The 21,088-nt window shown below is 48.4% G+C and overlaps 1 protein-coding gene across 1 annotated transcript in view; it reads left to right on the forward strand.

Moving 5' to 3' along the window:
• The window catches only part of MAP6 (microtubule associated protein 6), a 71,822-nt gene extending 51,298 nt beyond the window's left edge, over positions 1-20,524 (forward strand). Inside the window, exons 3-4 of the mRNA XM_019726450.2 lie at positions 1,203-1,399; positions 19,489-20,524. Of these exons, the coding sequence (XP_019582009.2) occupies positions 1,203-1,399; positions 19,489-20,383 (1,092 nt within the window). The 3' untranslated portion in view covers positions 20,384-20,524. The remainder of the gene's footprint in view (positions 1-1,202; positions 1,400-19,488) is intronic.
• Positions 20,525-21,088: the final 564 nt, after the last annotated feature.

The following is a 21,088-nucleotide window of genomic DNA, read 5'->3' on the forward strand; positions in this document are numbered from 1 at the left end:
ACAGGTAAGGTAACTAACCAACCCAGCGCCCGGACTCCTCCTCCAGTTGCCGTACTGTAACTTTCATGTCCCATGAAAGCCCTCAGTCCCGGGCAAACCAGGACAATTGGTTACCTTACATACAGGTCAGCAGTGACTTGAAAACCCCTGGACCCACTGAGTGAATGACCTAGTCTGTGAGGTCGGCCATCATCCCTGTCCACCTTCCACAGATGAGGTGGGACCCAGGACATGGCTTTAGACAAAAGAAGATTCAAGGGGAAGAAGGAAGGAATTTTGGGGACAATAAATCTACAGATGGATGCGAGATGGTTGGCTTATTAAGGGATCATACCCAGTGACCCCAGAGTTCTTAAGAAAAAGCAAGGCCATCTCCTAGGAAGAAGGTGGGCAGAGCTGGAGGAGAGAGGAGTGGGCTGGAACAGCTGCTCGGGGGAATATGGTTCAGGGAGCCAGCCTGACAGGAGCAGCGGATGGCTGCACAGTTCTGAAGGCCTCACCAAGACGAGATTGCCTGGCCCAAAGCGTCTCAGTGAGGGTATTTCCTCAGATGCGCTCACCATCCTAGAAACAAACAGGAAAGGCTGACTTATGCGCCATGGTAATAAACTACCCTGGAATCTCTGTTTCTTATGTTAACACAGGTTTATTTCTTATAATACACGTCCATCGTGAGCTGGCTGCAGCTGTCCTCCTCGTCACCTCTTCAGTCTGGGACTCAGGGTGAAGGAGCAGCCTCTCTTTGCCAGGGGAAAGAGCCCTGGGGAGCACAGGCTGACTCCGAGTCTGCCTGGAGGTGACCCATGTCACTTCTGCTCATATTTCACTGACTAAAGCAAATCATATGCCTGCCTGACTAGAACAGGGAGAGGAAGTATTATCTTCCCACACGGAGGGGAAGCAGGCAGTGCAAATAGTAACACAGTGCACTGCCTGGGCAATCCAGGGGGTGAGAGCTGGCAGGCCAGGGTGTCCACACGGCCAGTGAGAGCATTGCCAAATGACTTACAGGGACTGCAGACAGAGAAGCCAAGTGACCTAACATCACTGCAAACACTTCATACACTGTGCTCCCTCAGTGTCAAATGTCATCATTACCATTATTCTTTAGTTAATCATGTCTTCTCTCTAAATTCTCTCTCCCATTCCCTCTCTTTTTGTGTTTCTGTATTTGCGGTCTGTCTGTCTGTCTCCCTGTGCAGGTGGAGAAACCTAGTGTTCAGACTTCCAAACCAAAAAAGACCTCAGCGAGCCGTAAGCCCCCGAGAAAGGCCAAAGACAAGCAGGTGGTGTCCGGCCGGACCGCCAAGAAAAAGAGCGCAGAGGGCCCCACCGCTGCCCATCCCGATGACAAGGAGCAAAGCAAAGAGATGAACAATAAACTGGCTGAAGCGAAAGAGTAAATTTCACTGCACTTTCCTTTTATTCTTCTCTCCTATTTTTTTTTTTTTTTTTTTTAACCAACCAACAAAAAAAGGCCACAAAATTGATTAGAGGCTTCTCATCTGCCTTGGTCCTGAGTGTCCCAGGAGCTCTTTGGTTTGGTTTCTGTTAAGGGAGGAATCCTATTTCAAAGACCGCATGGCCTGCCTCCTCTTCAAATCTAGACCAGCAGGGCAAACGCTGCTGGGTGTCCATGACCAGGGGCCCTGGGACCCCAGGAAGTGTGGCTCACCAGCTGTGCCTTCCCACAGCACGTGAGACTGCGTGATGGTGAGGAAGGCAGGTGGGGCTTACTGCACGGAGGCAATTTCCAGATGGCTGCAGAGGAAATCTCCTGGTAGTGCTTAGAAATGTGTGTGGGGTGTCCTCTTCCCGTTCCTACCCAAGGTCAGTGTCAGTGATCAATTTGGAACTTTAGGTAACTGTGTTCTTTGCCAAATTCAGAGAGTATCTGTGCTAGAGAAGTTCAACTTGGGCTTCAGCAGTGGACACTTGTGGAAATCTTTTAAAAACAAAACACAAGAAAACCTCGGCCTTAATATCAAGAAAACGAGTTGTGTCTGGTAAGTACTTTTTTCGTAGAATCTTCCGTTGGAAACATGTGGCTACATTTAGTTTCCTATCAGTGGGCTTTAAATTGTATACCAAGTGAAAGCTATGCCACTGATGACTAAAACTAGGGCAGTTGTAAAAGGTTAGGTGTTTTAGGGACATTCTAGGCATCGTAGGAAGATGACAAAAATGAGGAGATCGTTTCCTGTTCTCTCTCAGCAGACTGACTACCCAGTGCTGCAGGTTTGGCAGAGAAGCTGGTTACAGGTGACTGAGGAAGAAAGTGCAAGGTATAGGGATAGTGTGTGTAGAATGTGACTTTCCTGCTTCTGAGGAACACAAGGCGGGAAGTAGACGTAGTGGCAAGTGTGGCCATGTTTACTGTCCCTTCCTGAACTGTTCTCGCTCTGCTCATCAGAGAGGACAGAGGATGCTGAGCTTCAGGTTGTGGGACATTTCTGTGACTTAGCTAAAGACTAGGAGAGTTCCCTGCTATGTGCTGAGGAAGCATTTTTGGCCTCATTAACGAATAAAAGCAGCTCTCAATGGATTCTGTGTCACGTGTCTGTATGGCCAAAGCCCCCTGTGGTGGAAAGTGCCGCTTTAGCTGTGGTAGAGTTGTGTTGTAGGCATTAGTCAGAGAGTGGTTGTGAAAAGACCCCAGTGGTTGTGAGGGAACCCAAAATACCTACCAGAAAAAAATGACATTTGCAAACCTGTGACGTGTGTATTGCTCGGTAGGCTTTATGTCTCATGTCTTTAAAATGTTTACGGTTGCCAGCACTGAAGACTGCTGGCCTATGGTATGACACCAAGTGTGGGCTCAGGCTTCCTGTTCTTTTGTAATGAAAGTGGTGAAGAGTGACGTTCTCCCAGTCCATTACCTCAGACGCCCCTTGAGGTCCTTCCGGTGTGGAGGGAGCCAGCTTCCACGTGCTCTCTGTATTCTGACCATTTGAGCAGCAAACTCTCCACTTATACTATTTTGTTTGTCACCTTGGAATGAGTGGAGAAGTCGTTTGCGGATTAATGGAGCATGTGCTATGCAGGCCATATTTCTTAAGAGAACAGGACTAGTAGAAATGAAGCCCTCAGCCAGGCCCTCTACCATCTCCCTTCCTATCTCAGGGTGCGGAGCTGTGAGGAAGGAGAAGTATGGAAGAAGGTAGAAAATGTTAGTAAGTTTAGTGTTTATGAATCCCAAATGTTGCTGCCTATCTGGGAATGAGTAGAGTCGATCTCAGTAGACTCCAGCTATTTGCTAGCTAATCTTCACGTGAACCAGAGAGTTCTAGCAATATGATCTTCACTTTATCCAGAGAATTTGCCAATGTATGTTCATTCTCTCAAGAGTGGGCACTAGTCAGACATGTTGATGTTAGCCACAGTTTGGATTTCTCCACAGAAGAGTCATATACTTCTTTGCAGATCAAGTAAATCAAACTTTACAATGCACAGGGGACCATTCATTCAACATTCGCTTATTGAATGTCTGAGTGCCAGACATTGTGCTAGATATGGTGGGTAGTATACATAAATCTATCTCCACAGCAGCACAACCACAACAGGGGATACATGAGGCTTGATCTTTGTGTCTGATTCAAGTTTGTGTTGCCCAGATTGTAGAGTTCTCCACCCACCTGGCAGCCCCAGGGACTAGGGTCCCTACCTGGAGGCACCCAAGGCTTGAGATGACGTGTATGATGGTTTTTTCAACCCTTCAGTAGCCCCATCTTTTTAACACCTGTTTGTAGTTCACTTTGACTCTTGAATGTGTCACTTCAGTGGCAAGAGACTTCCTTTGATTTCTACTGTTTACAAATAAAACTCAGCCAGACATACTAATGGAAACTGATTTTGGTTTCTCAAGCAGTATTTTGGTTTTGCCTGTCTGAAGGTGACCAAGCTTCCTATACCTGTTCCACCCATTTCTGTACATTTCCCTGTGGTTTCCTCAACTCCCCTGGCAAGACAGTGAGGACTGAAGCTTTTTCATTGCCTGATCTGCTTGCTGGCAAAAGTAATCGCTAAAGCTAGGCATTGGCTCCTGTAGCTGTGTGTTCCCCGCTAGCACTCCCGTTTGGTCCATTGTACCTTCGCCTCTCTGAGGCAGACAGGAAGTGTCTAATTACGATTTTGTGGCCTGGGTTTTGTTGTGTACCACAGGTTGTCTATGTAATGTGTAGCGCACACCTCTCTCGGTGCTATTTCATTCCTGCTGTTAGTAAGAAAATGACAAAAAAATTCATGTATAGCCAATTGATTGTGACGTGCTTGTGGTCTGTGCCTGCTCAGAAAAAACAAACCAACAAACAGTTCTTCCAATTATAAATAAATGCTAAAGACGAACACCACTTTCTTGATCTTATTTCCTTAGTAAGGCCCAGCTGAGTAGGTGAAGGACCAACCTTTGCCATTTCAGCCACTCTCCCCAAGAGGAGCTGTGCCCTGCAGGTTTTCTGGGGTTCTCCATAATGCAGCTTGACTCTTTGAGATTGCCTCTCAGATACTAATTGCCAGCAGTCAGAGCTAAGTGTTGGGGAAGGCGAAGATGGACCGGGAGACCCACTGGCCAACAAGGTAGTGTAACATTTTGAACCCATGTGTCTGGGGATGAGGGACCGCCTGTGTCCAGCACCTCCTGGCCGTGCTGCGAGGCTGGGCCCTGACTCTGCACCCCCTTCCTGCCTGCTAGCAGGACTGTCAGTTCTGGCTTTTTCTCCTCCCACAGGATGGTAGAGATGCCTTCCCTCACTCATGTAATCTGCTCATTGTGGAGGTTCCACCCTCCGGGGGCTGGCTCACTGTGGTTACAGGAGCAACAGTTGTGTGTGCCGACACAGGGGTGTGGAAACAGCCATAAGAGAGGCCAAATAAGGTAACAACAGACCAGGTAGCTGGGAGCTCAGATGACAGACAGGTTTCTTACTGCCCGAAGTAGGGAATCAGAAGGCTTCTTGGGAGATGGAACCTTGGAGAGTGGGTGGGATGCAGGTGTGCAGGGGCAGGCTTGCAGACAGGAGGGCAGATGTGGGTGGGAACCTCAGAGCTAGGGCCACGTTTGCCCACTTTCATATCCTTTCGCTGAAGTGGGAGACAAAAGATTCTCTACGAGATCCCTCTTCCTTTTCCAACGTATGTTGATTGAATACGTGTTATGTGTCAGGCAGTGTGCTGGGCACTAGGAAACCAGGACTGAGGCCCGACCTCTGATCACAGGGGGGCAGGATAGAGGAATTTGTTCTAGCTGGTTCCATGCAGTAAGGTGGACCTCAGTGGATGGGCAGGTGATGACCAGGTGGCCAAGGCTTGCCAGACAGAGGGAGCCACACAGCAACAGTGTGGAGAGGTCCTACACCAGGTGAGCTCAGGTCCTAAGGGAGTAGTTCACTCGGGGAGAGTCAGGGCAAAAGCTGGAGAGTGGCAGAGCCATCATGGAAAGGCCAAGAGCCATACGAGTGGGCAGTTGCTAACAGATTTCCATTCCATACACCAGACTACACTCAACACCTCTGCATGCTCCCTGCCATCATGCTTCTCACCCACATGTCGGCAACAACCACAGGTTCTCTTGCTTTAGGCTAGGAGCTCTATTGCTTGTCCCCAATTTCTGGGTTTGGGGGAGGAGGCTTGGTAGGAATCAATCAAGGGTCATATATCTGAAAAACCACTATACAAGTATATTTGTTTCCCAGATGAACAGAAAAGTTTTGTACGAGGCAGGAAACACAAAATACTGTTTAGTGTATAAAAGATACATAAAAGTACATTATTCAGCTCTCTTTTGATGAGCTAAGGACTGTTTTGATCAAAACCAGGGATTGAGAGAGGTGGAAAGACAGGAGAGAAAGAAAGAGGTAGAGACAGAGGCAGAGAGAGAAACACATAGATGATGACACTAGGAATAACCTAAGAGTAGGTGAGACACACTCAGAATCAGAGAGAGAACAAGAATCAGGTGATGGCGAAGGCAGGAAGGGGGGAGCCTGGCCAGCGTTATCTCTGCTGTCCAATGGCTGGGGCTCTCTCGGAGCTTTAGCCTGCACTCCCCCCCCCCACCCTGATGCTGCCCAAAGCCCAGGAAGTAAATCTATAATTCATTACCAGTATCACCTCCCTAAAACAGCAAACAAACAAAATTAAAACCAGCTCTCTAGTTTTAAAATAGGTCATCGTTGCTAAATTAGTTACAAGTGTATTTTAATTCTTCCTTAGCGTTTGTGTGCTCTTATTGAAATTCTTCCCTCATTTCTTTTCACTCGGCTTTAAAATTTTTTAACCTGCTTCTCATAGATTTGGGGAGTGTGGAATCCCATTTCACAAAGGCTAGGAACTGCTTAACATGTCACGTTGGTTTCCAGGTCCTCTTACTGCTAAGTTATCTTCAAGCAGGTTACATTTTCAGGACCACAGGTATAAAAAGATCCTTTCAGGATGTAGCCACTTATGTGTGGAACATCTAGTTAAGGCAAGGCCCTACCCCAGGCCCACCTGAGGCCAGCAGGGCTGGGGCAGCTGAGGCCACTGAGACACAAGAGGCAGCTTTTTCAAACCACTGGAACCAGCCCTCTCTTAGGCTCCACTCTTGCAGAACCAGGCATAGTCCGAACCTTCTCCACCCTACTGTCACTTAATGCATAGATGCACATAACACCTAGACCATCCTAGAATACCAGAATTAACATAATTATATACAGGTAGGCCTTGTTTTATTATGCTTTGCTTTATTGAGTTTCACAGATGGTGCGTTTTTTACAAATTGAAAGCAAGACCTTCCACTAGCAAAAAAGATTACGATTCACTCTGTTGTGGTGGTCTGGAACCAAACCCTCAGTCTCTCCCAGATACGCCTGCCTGTATCTTATTCATGTGAATACTGGTTGGCGTTGGCAGTGCACTTAGACAGTTACAAGGTTCATGGATGGAAACTAGTGTCGGCTGTGCAACCCTGTGTCATGCACTAACCTCTCTGAGCCTTGGCGCACTAATACCCATCTCAGAGGAGAGGAGTGAGGATGAAATGACATGATGGCCACTGGGAACCCATCGTGGACACTGAATACAGGGAGTTTCAGGCCCCTCCCCTTCCCTTCACAGTCCTGGAAAGGTTCGTGTTCACTGTCTTTCCGATAGATAATTAACTATGAGTAACCTCTGACAGCACATGAAGTTGATTGAGGCAAACACTCTTATTAGGAATAATACTTTTAAAGAATTCCAGCTATTGAAGTACCTTAAGTCCACAGACATAAACAATACCATGTTTCCCCCAAAATAAGACCAGGTCTCATATTAATTTTCACTCCAAAAGACGCATTAGGGCTTATGTTCAGGGGATGTCATCCTGAAAAATCATGCTAGGGCTTATTTTCCGGTTAGGTCTTATTTTCGGGGAAACACAGTAATATTCTAACAGTTTGTATTTATTGACTGCTCACAAAGCATTTTTTTCTGTGTCGTTCCATTGACCCCTCCTAAAGTTGTGGAGCAGGTGTTTGCCCAGGTAACAGACAGGAAAGGGAAGTTCAGAGAGGAAGGGTGCCTGCCGGCTGGGGGGGCTCAGAGAAACAAAGGAAGCGTGAAGCCCAGGTTTTCTGCTCCACGGCCTGGGTTCTTGCTCCCTTCCCTGAGGGACGTTGAGGCTGGCCTGCAGTGAATCAGGTTGCAGACAACTTGGACTCAACTAAACTACCACACTGTCCAGTGCCACAGTCTAACCAGGCCATACGGGCCCTTCAGAAGGCTTACCTAGATCCTCTTTAAATCTTGGAACCCAGATACAAACCAGGGGAAATAGAATTTGATCAGGGATCCACACACAACTGGCCCAAACATCCTGACTGAACTGACTGAACTTGTCTTAGCCAAATACACAGGTTTTTCTCCTTCGGGTCCTAAATTGAGTGACTGAACTGCATCATTATTGAATACAAAATGGTCCAACAAATTTTTCATTCATAAGAAATATACTTGGTATTGGAGATACCAAGATAAAACTGTTGTCTCTTACCTGAGGCCTTGGACCAGAGACCTCCATTTTGTGCATTTTATTTCAAAGTGAAACTGAGCTTGAGTCTCTGTCCTTTGTCCTCACATAAGGGGCCTTCAATCATTTGTGACCGTGGCATTGTATTTTAACTATCAACCCAGACATGTTATCTGGGGCCCCGGGGAGCTTCAGATACTGAGAAAAATGAATGACTGCTACTGGTTTAAGCTGCCAGAGGGCTCTTTAAAACATGCCGATCTGACCATGTCACACCCTGCTTTCAATCATCCTGGGCTCCTTGCAGTCTCCGGAAGCTTCTTGTCCCCTCAGTACACCATGCTGCTTCTCACCTCCATGCCTTTACCCACGCCGCCCCACCTGCTCAGATTGCCCTTCTGCTTCTCCACCTGGCTAACTCATCCTTCAAGACTCCGCTCAGGGGACAGCTCCGGAAGCCTTTCCCGCACCACGCAGGCTGGGTAAGATGCGCCCTGTGTGTGTCTTCATCATAGAACTGACCACATGTATTGTGTCATTGCTCATGTGTGTGTCCCGCCACTGGACCGTCTTCCCCCAGGGCAGGGGCCAGATCCTTCCGTTCATCGTTTTAGCCCTGGTTTCTGGCCCCGCGCCTACCACACAGAATGTCTTCTAACGTGTCTGTTGAATGAATAACGAGTGAGCGAATGAGTGACGACTTTCACCATCTGCCTTCGTGTTCACCCCGCTGCCTCCACAAGGCTTTATTCTGCCTAGGAACTGGCTCTGCGCACGTGAAAGGGGTGGTTTTGAGAGCACTCACGGCCGATATCAGAACATAGAGCAGTCACTGGCGGGTTTTATAGCGGTCGGCCTGCCTCTGTACTTTATGTACTCACTTTGTCCAAACAGCCTTGATTTCAAAAAACCACAGACTCTTGGTGAGAGGGTAATCTTAGGAGGTTGGCTGATCCCAGCCCCTGCCCAGTGCGGAGCTCCTAACTCCACAATGGCAGAGACGCATCCCTCTAGGGACATGTCTTAGGAAGCAGGCCTGGGAGTTAGAGCCAACAGGCCTGGTTTTAAATGCAAGCTCTACTGTTTACTAGCTTTGTGACCTTGGCTGAGTGTCTTCATTTCTTTGAACCTCAAAGAGGTAACAGTCATACAAGTATCCATCACTATCTAAATCTATTTGGTTCTCAAATTCAGAAAGTAGGTGTTTGGTCAGAAGGGACACAGTGTTATCTGAACCTGTTTGGTTCCAGAGTTTGGGAGAGCAGGTGGTAGGAGTTCTGATAGCAGGGGATACCCTGTTTCCCCGAAAATAAGACCTAGCCAGACCATCAGCTCTAATGCATCTTTTGGAGCAAAAATTAATTTAAGACCCAGTCTTATATTATGTTAGATAAGACCCGGTCTTATATTATAGTAAAATAAAACCGGGTTTTATATTAATTTTTGCTCCAAAAGATGCATTAGAGCTGATGGTCTGGCTAGGTCTTATTTTCGGTGAAACAGGGTACCTGTTTCTGATTCACAGGACTGTTATGATGGCCCAGCGAGGATGCATGCGAAAGGCTTCAGTGGACTATAAAGTGTAATGTCTTTGTCAATAGTTCATTTAAGGGTACTTGTGCTACGACCACTTCCCCGTTACTTACCACCCTTGGGCCCAATAGTGTGGTAGCTGGAGCTACTTGTGGGAACCACACTCGCTGAGAGAAAATCCATCTAGTGTGGCTCCTGTTGCCCTGTCCCCTCCCTTCTCCCTTCCCCTGGCCCCTCCTCTCTGAGCACCTATAAATCACGCCATACAGATTCCATTTCTGCAATTACACGTTCATTTTCATTGATCCCCTCTGGACATGTGAAGCCAGTTTTGATTAATTGCTCAAGATCCCATCCTTTGCTTTAGGTGGGGTGCGGGGAAAGGACAGAAATGGATTTGCAAGCTCCCAGGAGCACAGAGCTAGACAAGAACTGAGCCATTAGGTCTGGCTGCCTTAGCCCAGCACTTTACATTTTATAAAGGATCATTAGCAGAATTATCAGAGTCTTGGCAGCCCATTGAGACAATCAGTTATGCCCTTGACTTTGCCTTCTTGGTGTTAAAACAACCAAGGATGCTTTTTAAAATATTTATTATACAAGTGAGAATTTACTTAATTCTTCTAAGCAGGTTATATCTAGAAAAGGTATTTAACAGTAAAAAGGACAACAGCGACAACACAGAGAAGCAAACATAACCGTCTAGCCACCTCCTGCAGCCATTTCCCTGTACTTCAGGAGAACATGTCTGCCTGCAGGAAACCTGGACTAGTGGAGAAAAATCTGAACTAGGAATCTGCTGCAGGTCTTTGGTTCTATTTCCGTAAAATGCAGGTTGGCACAGCCTAGGGGGAGGCCTTGAACATTTATTTGACCTTTACACACCTGTTCTCCTTTAATCCTCCCAATAGGGCCAGAGCGTCTGTAGATACCATCCCCATTTACAGATAAAGAAATCAAGACTCGGTGATTAAATAACAAAGTCACACAACTTGTAAGCAGTGAGCCAGGATTTGAACCCAAGTTTGGGTGACTAAAACTCATCTTTTTTCAGTACTTGGGACCACCCCTGGGATCTCTATTGTAAAGATGTGCATCCTCATGAAACAGCAATCTCTTCATCCTGTCCCTTCCTTACTCTGAAACCTAAGTACTCCTGTTGCCTACGGAAAATGAGTCAGATGAAGGTCACAGATGCTGAGCTGGATTAGCACAGTTACCACCGCCTTCCCACTCCCCCACCCCCACCCCTGCCCAGAATTAAGCCTTGTGGTGGCAGCATTTTTCCTAGCTGTGGTCCTAGCTGTTCTTCCTGTATGAATGAGCCACATTTTGTGGATTCTTTGTGTGGCCCCAGACCGGTGAACAGACTGGCAGCCATACAGGTAGGGCTTACAGGTGTGCGTATAGATGGGTACTCTCAGAACAGGATGCTGCTGCTTTCTGGGCCTGTCTTCTCTACCAGGGTCTGCTGACTAGCACGGGGTAAACCTGGCGGGATGGGGAATCCTTGTGTAGTAAATGCAGGAAGGGACAGGGGGAGGGGGACCGGTTGTTGGAGGTACAATTGAGAGCTCAGAGCTGGGGACCTGCAGAGGTCAATGGCGCCAGCCTCCTGCACTCGGCAGATCCAGAGTTATCTTAGGTCAGACCTAGTTCAGACATCTGCAGACCAATTTGGAATCTGTAGTTGAAGTCACACCCATGAGGGATATTGTTGTAGAGAGGAAAGAGCTTGACTGCAAGTCTGTCATCCTCGGTTACAGTCTTGACACGGCCGCTCACTCCCTACGTGACCTTAGGAAACTTACTTCCCTTTCTGAGCCTCATTTCCACCCCTGTCAGGAATATGGGCTTGTGGGTGACCCCTGTCTGCCTGGCTGACAGGGCTGCTGTGAGAGAATACAACGTGCCACGTTGTATGTAAATTCTTCTTGGAAAACCAGAAGGAGAAGTTACAGTTTAGGAGGACAGAAAGGGAGCTCAGTGAGTTAGAAATTGGAAATCGTTTGTGTGTCATTTAAATGTGGTTTTTAGAATTTGCTCTTGTGCGAATTCCTTTGGAAACTTCCCATTTAGGATAGAGGTCTCTCAGTATGTGCCAGCCCCAGGCCAGAGCTCTCTGCTTCTCCACTGTACTCAATCACCTGGCACATAGTAGGCACTTATTAAATGTCTGTGGAAGAGAAGAGGGAAGAAAGAGGGGAGAGGGAGAGAGAGGGGAAAAGAGTGAGGAAGGGAGGGAAAGAGTGAGGAAAGAGAGATGAAGCAGACGTGGTCTCTTCCCTCAAAGAGCCCCCACTCATCTGATCGGCTGCTGTGAGGGGAACACTGGAGGAGGACTTGACCCCTGGAGGTGGGGAGTCAGAGTGGTTTCTGAGGGAGTGACCCTAGAACGCATCTTCAGTCACCGAGGAGGGGGTGACTAAGGCAGATGGGGACAGGTGGTGTTGGCAGTGACAGTGACGTGCCTGAGAGAAAGCTAAAGTAGCCAAGAACTACCTCGATGGAGGTACAGACCCCAGGGCAGAGGTGGTGTGTCCTATTTGGTAACCACGCCTCCATATCACTTTCAGTTCTGGGGTCACACTTTCCAAAGGATGGGAAGCCAACTGAGGTGTGTTGTGAGGAGAGTAGTCAGGACAGCGAGGGCTCTGGAAGCCAAACGTCTGAGCTGTTGTGGGCCATGTGTTGCCCAAAGAAGCCAGGAATAAGAACATAATTGCTGCCCCCTTCAAATATCATCAAATATCTGCAAGGCTATCCTGGGGCAGGCAGCGTGGCATTCTCTGAAAGGGTGGCCCCAGAGCACAAACCCCGACTGGGGCAGGCATGGGAAGCAGTGGAATTGACAGAAATACAGATTTCTGCTCAGAGTCTAACCAGTAGGCCACCAAGAGGTGGGTTGCCTCACTGGGTGTATGCCCTACCCTGGGACAATGTGGGCAGTGACTGGGGCCAGCTGACAGGGAGATAGCAGCAGACGTTCAAGAGACCCAATGACCCTCAGGTCTGTCCTTTCAGCCCTGGATGCTTTCACTTGGCTCTGTGAAGTGTGATTTCATAGAACAGAGAGAGAGGACTTCTCCAGCGAGTGATGTCTTTGCCCCTGAAGGGACCTTGGGACCCTAGTTAAAGTGACACAGGCTGATGAAGGCTTAGGGCCAGGGCTGGTTGTGGTGCAGACACACTGGTAGCTTTACAGTGTCCGTGGTCTGTCTCCTGCTCCACATGAGGTGGGGATGGGGGCAGGGGTGGCCCTCAGGTCAGGGCCCCAGTCTCATTCACTGCTATGCCCCCAGCACAGGACCTAACACAGACTTTGTCCAGTGAATGGATAAAAGAGAAAGAATATAGAGAAAAAGCCACCTACCAGCCATTTGTGACTCCCACAAATGTCTGCCAGGTACTACTATGAGCCAGACACTAGATACTAACAATGCAGAGATGAAAAAAAACACAACCCACAGCCTAGTGGGAGAGACAGGTAATTACCCAGCACCCTGATAACTGCTACAATAGAGGCTGCCGTGGAGTCCTGTGGGGGAGAAGGTGGGACGAGAGCTGTTGTTTTAAGAACGCCTCGTTTCCCGCAGATTCTTCGTAAGAATAATGAGCCTTTCAAAGATGGTTTCCTTGGCACTGCCCCTCGGGTAGCTGTGTTTCCCATAACTACGTTGGGAGCTTTGTTTGTGTCTGGGAAATATGAGACCTGCACAGGGCCCGTGAGGGCGGCAGGAGGGGAACAAAGCCATGAAACTGCCCTGTCCCTCCACCCACCTCCTGCCAGAGCCCCTGAGGTACAGTAGGCCTGGGCCCTGGCTCAGACCCTCCTGCCCATCTTTGCTTCCAGTGAGTTTGCTCTATCCCTTCTACCACCCATTGAGATGGTGAGAGGCCTGTGCTTTAGCCCTGGACCTGCTGTCTGTTAGCTGTGTGGCTATGGGAGAGTGGCTTGCCCGCTGCACCTAGTTGCCTATCTGTAGCGTGACACAATTAGACCAGATCCCTAAGTCCTCTTAGGAACTAATGTTTACTAAATATCACCCGCATTCCAGCTGTCATGCCATGAGTGTTCTCATAAAAATACCCTCCCTGGAAGGTGGGCCCTGTGATCCCCAGTTTATAGATTAAGAAAACTGAGGCCCAGAGCCTGGCACGCCCATGATGACATCCCACAGCTAAGAAGGAGTTGGGTCAGAATTTAAACCCAGCTCTTCTGGCCTTGAGTCCAGTCAGTGTACTTTCTCCTCCAGCAGGCTGCCCCTTACATTATGAGAAATGATCTATGTTAGAACACCTAGCATCGAGGCTGGCACGTGGTTATTGCTCAGGCAATATGAGTTTCTTTCTTCCTCAGTGCTTTTCCAAGCTGTGGAGGCAGGGATTCAAGCACAGGGTCCACAGGTCCCTGATTTCTGAACAGGGTCCTATGACAGGAGCATGGCCCCAGCTCTCGGCCACTTTGATGGTCCATCAGGAGACAGTCTGAGAAGGAAAAATCACGCGGTAGATTATGGAATTAGAATTGGGTGCAAGGGCAGGAATCAGTGGGAGGGAAGGGAGCCCTGTCTGCAGAAAGTGTGGGGCAAGGCCCAATAATCCTGCTTCCAGACTCTGATAAAGCATGGACCCAAAGTCAGTGTGTGTGTACCCAAGAGGCATTGCCTGTCTCCATGGAAACAGGATGAAGGGCAGAAAACCAAGTTCCTAAGACTCAGGATGTCTCATGTGAACTTGGAGCACTGCATTTTACAAATAGGACAGAGCCTGGCACAGAAAAGTCTCTCATTTTATGATTCATTCGACAAGTACATACCGTGTTTCTCCAAAAATAAGACCTAGCCGGACAATCAGCTCTAATGTGTCTTTTGGAGCAAAAATTAATATAAGATATAATTATATTATGTTAGATAAGGCCCGGTCTTATAGTAAAATAAGACCGGGTCTTATAATAATTTTTGCTCCAAAAGACGCATTAGAGCTGATTGACCAGCTAGGTCTTATTTTCAAGGAAACACAGTAGTCAGGGCCTTCCCTGGGTCAGATACTATTTTAGGTACAATGATATGCAAATATGACATGGCCCTGCCTTCTGAATGCTTCAGTCTAGTAGGGTAAACATTAATCCAAAAGAATGCAAGCAATTCGCTATGAGAAGGGGTAGGAAAGGGAGGGCCAGAGACCAGGAGAGCCTGTAGCAGGGGACAGCTTTCCTGGAAAAGTACTCCAGGGAGCTAAGCGATGGAAGGTGAGTAGGCATGAACCAGGGGAAGAGGGAGCAAGAGAATGTTTCAGGAGGAGATAACAGCACGTGCGAAGACAGAAAGGAGCAGGGCAGACCGAGGAACAGACCACAGTCCTGGGAGGCTGCGGCACAAGGAGACAGGAAGATGGTGGGCGCCGGCTGGTCAGCCAGGTGGGGCCGTGTAACAGGATGTACTTTTTCTTCTGAGCGCAAAGCAAAGCCACGGCAGAGTTGCAAGCAGGGGAAGAGATTTGCTGTTTTGAAAGATAATTCTGATTTCTATATGAAGAATGGACTGGAGGAGGAGCAGGGAATACCAGTTAGCAGGCTGTGACAGCGGTCCACAGAGATGGTGTCACAGCGGGTGGGGAGAAGGGAGGGAGGGAGGAAGGAAGAGAAGTGGGGATATTCAAGAGATACATGTTAGGAGATGGAACAGATGGTTCTTGACAGACTGGGTGAAGGTTTTGAGGGAGAGGGAGGTCTCAAGGATGACCCTGGGGTTCTGGCTGGGGCCATGGGCTAGATGGTGCCATCTAGGTTTCAGCAACAATAATTTCTAAATCTACATTTGACCTTATTCGTTCCAAGTGCTGTGCGGGGCACTGGCGTGCAGGCCAGGAGGGTGGCCCCTGCCTTCAGGGAGCTCACAGTCTAATGGGGGAGACCTGCCATGTAATGGGGGTCTCTAGAAATGTGGGAGAGACGATCAGATGGTGCTGCAAGGGAGATACAGACAAAACTAATGTGGAGAGATGCATGCAGAAGGACCTAGTGAGGAGGTGGGATCTGAGCCGAGCCATCGGGGACAGGCAGGGGAAAAGGGGGGCAATCCAGGAGCAGACACAAAGAAACAAAACATGGGGAGTTTATAAAACAGCATGGGGTGGCCAGAGGACAGCGCGAGGAGGGTGAGGCCACATGCCCTACCTTCCTCCAGGGCTGCCAGGAGGGTCCAGTGTGTGAGCATTTAGAAAATTGTTACTACAGTTATTACAGTCGTGGACTTATTCACGTGACGTACCCAACCACTCTGCAAATATCAAGCGTTATGATTTCAGATCCCTGCCTGACAGGATCATCCGCTTCTCTGTTGTGAGAATCCCTGACATTTGCGTTGTTATCCTCATTGTACCGGTGGGGAAACTGAGGTCTACTGTAGTTGAATAATTGCCCGAGATCTTGCAGGCAATAAGCAACACAGAAACTGAGACAAACCCAGCAGGTCGTTTTAGTTTCCAAGAGGGTACACAGGCTGGGAGGAGAAGGGCTCTGTGTCATATGCTGTCTTGAGAAGATGTGTGTCTGGCTCAGGGCACCAGGTTTGGTTGTGCAGGTTGGGTGACGCCCAAGGATAGCTGGCCTGTGGGCTGAGTGGAGTTGAATGCAGCCCATCTCCACTCACTAACCGTGCGCCCGGCTTTCCCCGCCCTCCCACCCCGGTGGCACGGCTCTGTCTCTTTCACACAGAGGGCACTCTGAGTGCTGCTCTGCCAGCCTTACTGGGAGTGGTGGGGCAGCCTTACTAGCAGTGCTGGGACACTGGCAGCGCACATGGAACCGAGCGATGGCCAGTCAGTGTCAATGAGAGTCTTATGTGCCCTTGAGGGCAGTTTTGTTCATAGGAAAACCAACTGAGGCTGCTGTGGTTTTAAAAATGAATGCTTAGTTGATAAAAGTAACAAATTTAAAAATTTAGTCAATTTTAACAGTTTCTTTGAAGGGGGATTTTATAACTTAATTCAGTTCTCTTAAATAATTTAAATGATGAATAAGTTAAAATGAAATAAACTAAGCTTAAAAATATGAAAACTATTTGGTTGTCATAAACGTTCCATCATTGTTTACAAAATGTATAGAATTATCTTATATCTTTCCATTTAAAATCACAAGTATAAATTAATTATTCCATTACAGATTTTATATTGGAATCACAAATCTAATCTGTTACATATTCTAATATGCCAAATTATTTTAAACATTACAAATACTTTCAAACTAAATCTACACCAATTTTTCCTAAACTTAAAATCAAAAAAGACAATATGGTAGATTTATCATTGCTTTTTTTTTTAATTTGTTTTATTTTATTTATTTAAGTCTGTTGTTTTCCCAGGACCCATCAGCTCCAAGTCAAGTAGTTGTTTCAATCTAGTTGTGGAGGGCGCAGCTGACAGTGGCCCATGTGGGGATCGAACTGGCAACCTTGTTGTTAAGAGAACCGTGCTCTAACCAACTGAGATACCTGGCTGCCCCTAATTTGTCATTTCTAATCTTAATTCTAAACCTTCCCATGACTAAAGACGCTTACTTACTCGCTAAGGAAACAAGTTTCTAACCAAAGCAATGTAAGTTTATATATCCAAGCAAATTTGGGGTTAGTTTACCACTGGCTAAGAGTGCTCATTAAACAGAAATTTGGGGCATAGCATGGGAGCCAGTGCTGCAAACACCCAGGGAAATATATTTAGCAACTCACACTGTGGGGCTGGCCTTCTTTTTAATCTCCATGACAGCAGGGGACGCTGAGTCCCTAACCTTCCGGTGCAATAACCCCTGAGATCAAGTTAAGCCCGGGTCACCGTTTTTGTCTCCTGCCTCAGCTTCGTCACCCCTTCAGGATGACCCCACCCAGGAGGTTCACAACCTGACAGACTCATCCAATCAATGTCCTGCTTGATTCTATTCTGAATCAGGTTTTTACTTTTCCTCTCTGGCCAGCCACCATGATTAGAGGTATTTTAATGCCATCCTGGGGTTCTGTAGGCTTCTGGTGGCTTTGCCTGGCTCTCTCCCCAAATGCTAAGCTCATACTGATAGCAGCCAGCGGTGTCCATCTGGCCAGGGCAGCTGTGCTGTGTGTGGTGCTGAGCCCGTGAGCTGCCCTGACTTCTCTCTGTCCACTGTGATGTTTAGAGACATCAGGAGGGACTGGACGGGCAGGCTGCCTGTGCCACCAGGTGCTCTGTTGAGAGACAGCAGTGCCCTGGTAGCTCGAGATGCTAGACACAGTACAAAGTGTCTGGATCAGGATGATATGTCAGAGCAAAAGATGTCCACATACATGTCATTTTACTTCTAAGTAAAAAGAAAAATAAGTACAGTATTTCATAGTAATATCTCGGTACAGGTGCTCTATGTACAAGATCTCTAATCATAAATTTGAGGAAAGATCATTACACCTAATGAAATAGATGACAAACTTGAGGCCCCAAAAGATGAAACCATAATGAGTTAAGAAAGCGTTACTAAGTAGAGGTCTTATTGTACCAGCTTTACTAAGCAGGTAAGGCATAGTCCTGAAAGCCAATAGGAACTGTTAAAATGCTGACATGGTTTTAAGCTTAAAGACTGGCCCCAAAGAGTGGTCACAAAGTGTGAAAGAGTAATAATAGCTAACCTGTACTGAGCACCTACTAAGTGCCTGGCGCTGTAGGGGAAAGAAACCAGGCACCAGGAGGGGAAAGACGCAACTAGAGGCCGTGCACTCCCTCTCACTGGCGCTTTCTGGACCTCAGTTTCTTCCTCTGACAAGGGTGACACAACCCTCCCTGCATCCTTCATAGGGTTGCTGGGTTGCGGAAATGAGCTTTGAACCAAAGTGATTTGAAAAGTGGAATGTGTTATAGGTATGCATGAGCTTGTGACACTGGCTGAATGGCCACTCCTGAGTGGTGACTTTCAGCTTGGCCTGCAAGGAAGGAGTGTGCACTCTAAACTACACTGGCGGGGTCTGAATGTGGCAATGTTTGCCCTTGGTGTCAGGGATGTCACCTGCTCTCTACGACGTGGGTGGGCCAAGGGATGGGGCAGGTATTTGCAGTGAAGCAGACGGAGCAGCCTGTGAGGATTCTGAAGAGAGGCTTAGATCCTGGGCTGCAGGGAAATCAGCCCCAGAGACTTGGAGTAAGTGTGGGCACAGGCCCAGGTAGAGTAGAGGGAGCCAGAAGTGGAGATGGAGCGAGGGGAGCAGGGCCTGTTCGTCGCCTGAATGGGAACTCCCAGCCAGTCAGCTGCCAAAGGTGGCGGTGGCAGCAGTGGCACGGGCAACAATGAGACGCATTGTCATGGAGAATTGAAAAGCAAGACTAAAACCAATTAAACGCTGTCTGCTTATTATTACTACCACATGCTGGTTGTTTTAAACAATGTCAGTGATAAAATACTTTTCTGCTTGCAAGGAATGGGGAGAAGAGGGACATTCCCACTGCTTCTTTCTTGGCATGCCATGGAGCCCTTGCCCCACCCCACAGCCAACCCTTAACACGTGGGTCTGGGAGAAGGAGCCTGGGAAAGCCCTGTGGACAAAGAGCACCCTGGCCTGTAGGGCCAGGTAGGGCCATCTGTAGGGCCATCTGAGTGGACAGCTAAGAGGGGCTCCCAGGATGGACCCAGCTATCCCACAGGAAGGAAGAGCGGCCTGGGTGGAGTGGGGGTAGACGGATGGCAGGACGCTGAGTCCCGTTACAGCACTGCTGTTTTCACATGGGCGCCACCCTCTGTGCTATGTGCAGGTTATAATCAATTGGCAAGCACACTGAATGACTGATTCCTGAGCCTGCCCGCATCCCACCCCACATTCTGCACTAAGAATATGGAAATCAGAGTCTCCTCCTGGCTCTCCAGCAAGAGCTGCCCTGCCCAGGCTCCACAGGCACTCTGTGTCCTACCCTTTCCCTGGCCTGAGCTCTGGCCCTCTCAGTGACCACCTCTCTCTCCTCTGCAGGAGCCAGGTTGAACCCATCAGTGACTCACGTAAGAATCGAGGTCCTGTAGCCACAGAGCCAGATAAGGATCAAGGTCCCGTGGGCCCAGGGCCTCTAAAAGATCAAGGACTTGTGATCCAAGAGCCTCCGAAGGATCAAGCTCCTGTGGTCTCAGGGCCTCTGAAGGATCTAGGTCCCATGGTCCCCGCACCAGTGAAGGATCAAGGTCATGTGGCCCCTGAATCTTTAAAGAAAGAAGGTTCTGTGATCTCAGCACCAGTCAAGAGCCAAAGTTCCTTGTTCCCGATGCCTCCAAAGAGTCAAAGTCCTGTGGATCCAGCAAGAGTTACGGATCAAGGTTCCATGGTACCAGAGCCTCCGAAGGATCAAGGTCCCACAGTCCCAGCACCTGTCAGGGATCAAGGTCCCATGGTCCCAGAGCATCTGAAGCCGCAAAGTGCCACGGTGACAGCACCAATAAAGAAAGAAGGTCCTGTGTTGCCTGAGCCCATAAAGAATCAAGGTGTGGTTGTCCCAGAGCCAGGCAAGGATCAAAGTGGAGTGGTCCCAGTGCTTCTGAAGGGTCGTGATTCTGTGGTTGCTGCACCTGCAAAGGACCAAGGTCCTGTGGTTCCAGCACTAACCAAGGACCGAGGCCCCATGGTCCCTGAGCCTCCAAAGAATCAAGGTCCTGTCGTCCCCGAGCCTGTGAAGAATCCAGTTCCTATAATCCCCATGCCTCTGAAAGATCGAGACCCTCTGGTGCCACCACCGGCAAAGGACCAAGGTCCTGTGGTCCCTGAACCTCTGAAGATTCAAGGTCCCAAGGGCCCTCAGCTGCCTACCGTCTCACCTCCACCCCCAGTCATGATCCCAACTGTCCCCCATGCAGAATATATTGAGAGTCCCCCCTGACACCACCCCTTGACACACCAAGGAAAGAGCTGGCAGTGAAAGTGCTCCCTCCCCGGGGTAGCGAAGACTCACATTTAATATGCATGAAACATGTGCTGTATAGTCTTGCTGGAATCTAATAAAACTGATCCCTCTGGCTCAGCAGTGTCTCTCGCTGGCTCCATTTGAGTGTGTGTGTGTGTGTGTGTGTGTGTGTGTGTGTGTGTGATGCACATTTGAAAGTGCGCATGCAGGAGCTGCATCACCCATCTGGGCCAGAGGAGTCAGAAATCCCCAACTCCTGTAAGTTGTCAGCAAGAGATGGGAGGGGGCGGGAGATGCTAGGAGATGGAGGACAGGACACACCTGTGTTTCTCCTTTATTCTCACACTCCTACACTTCACTTCTGACACCAGATGTGTGGGGTTTCCCACACATCAAGCAATTATCCAACACAAGCTGGGTGCCTCACAATTTGACTCAATTCTGACACTACCTACCTGGAGACAACGTCAGTTCCTACAGGTTAAGAGAGTCCCACAAGACTGTCCCCTGCCCCCTCCACTTCAGATGCCAACGGCAAGTCCCAGGTTGTCTGTCACTTGTACTTCTGACCGGCTATAAATCTGGGGTTCCTACAATCCCCTACTTGGGCTCAAAAATTTTCTAGAATGCCTCACAGAAACACATTTATTGACTTATAAAAGGATAAAGGATACAGACGAA

This window comes from Rhinolophus sinicus, linkage group LG06, assembly GCF_036562045.2.
Source record: "Rhinolophus sinicus isolate RSC01 linkage group LG06, ASM3656204v1, whole genome shotgun sequence".
Taxonomy (NCBI): Eukaryota; Metazoa; Chordata; class Mammalia; order Chiroptera; family Rhinolophidae; genus Rhinolophus; species Rhinolophus sinicus.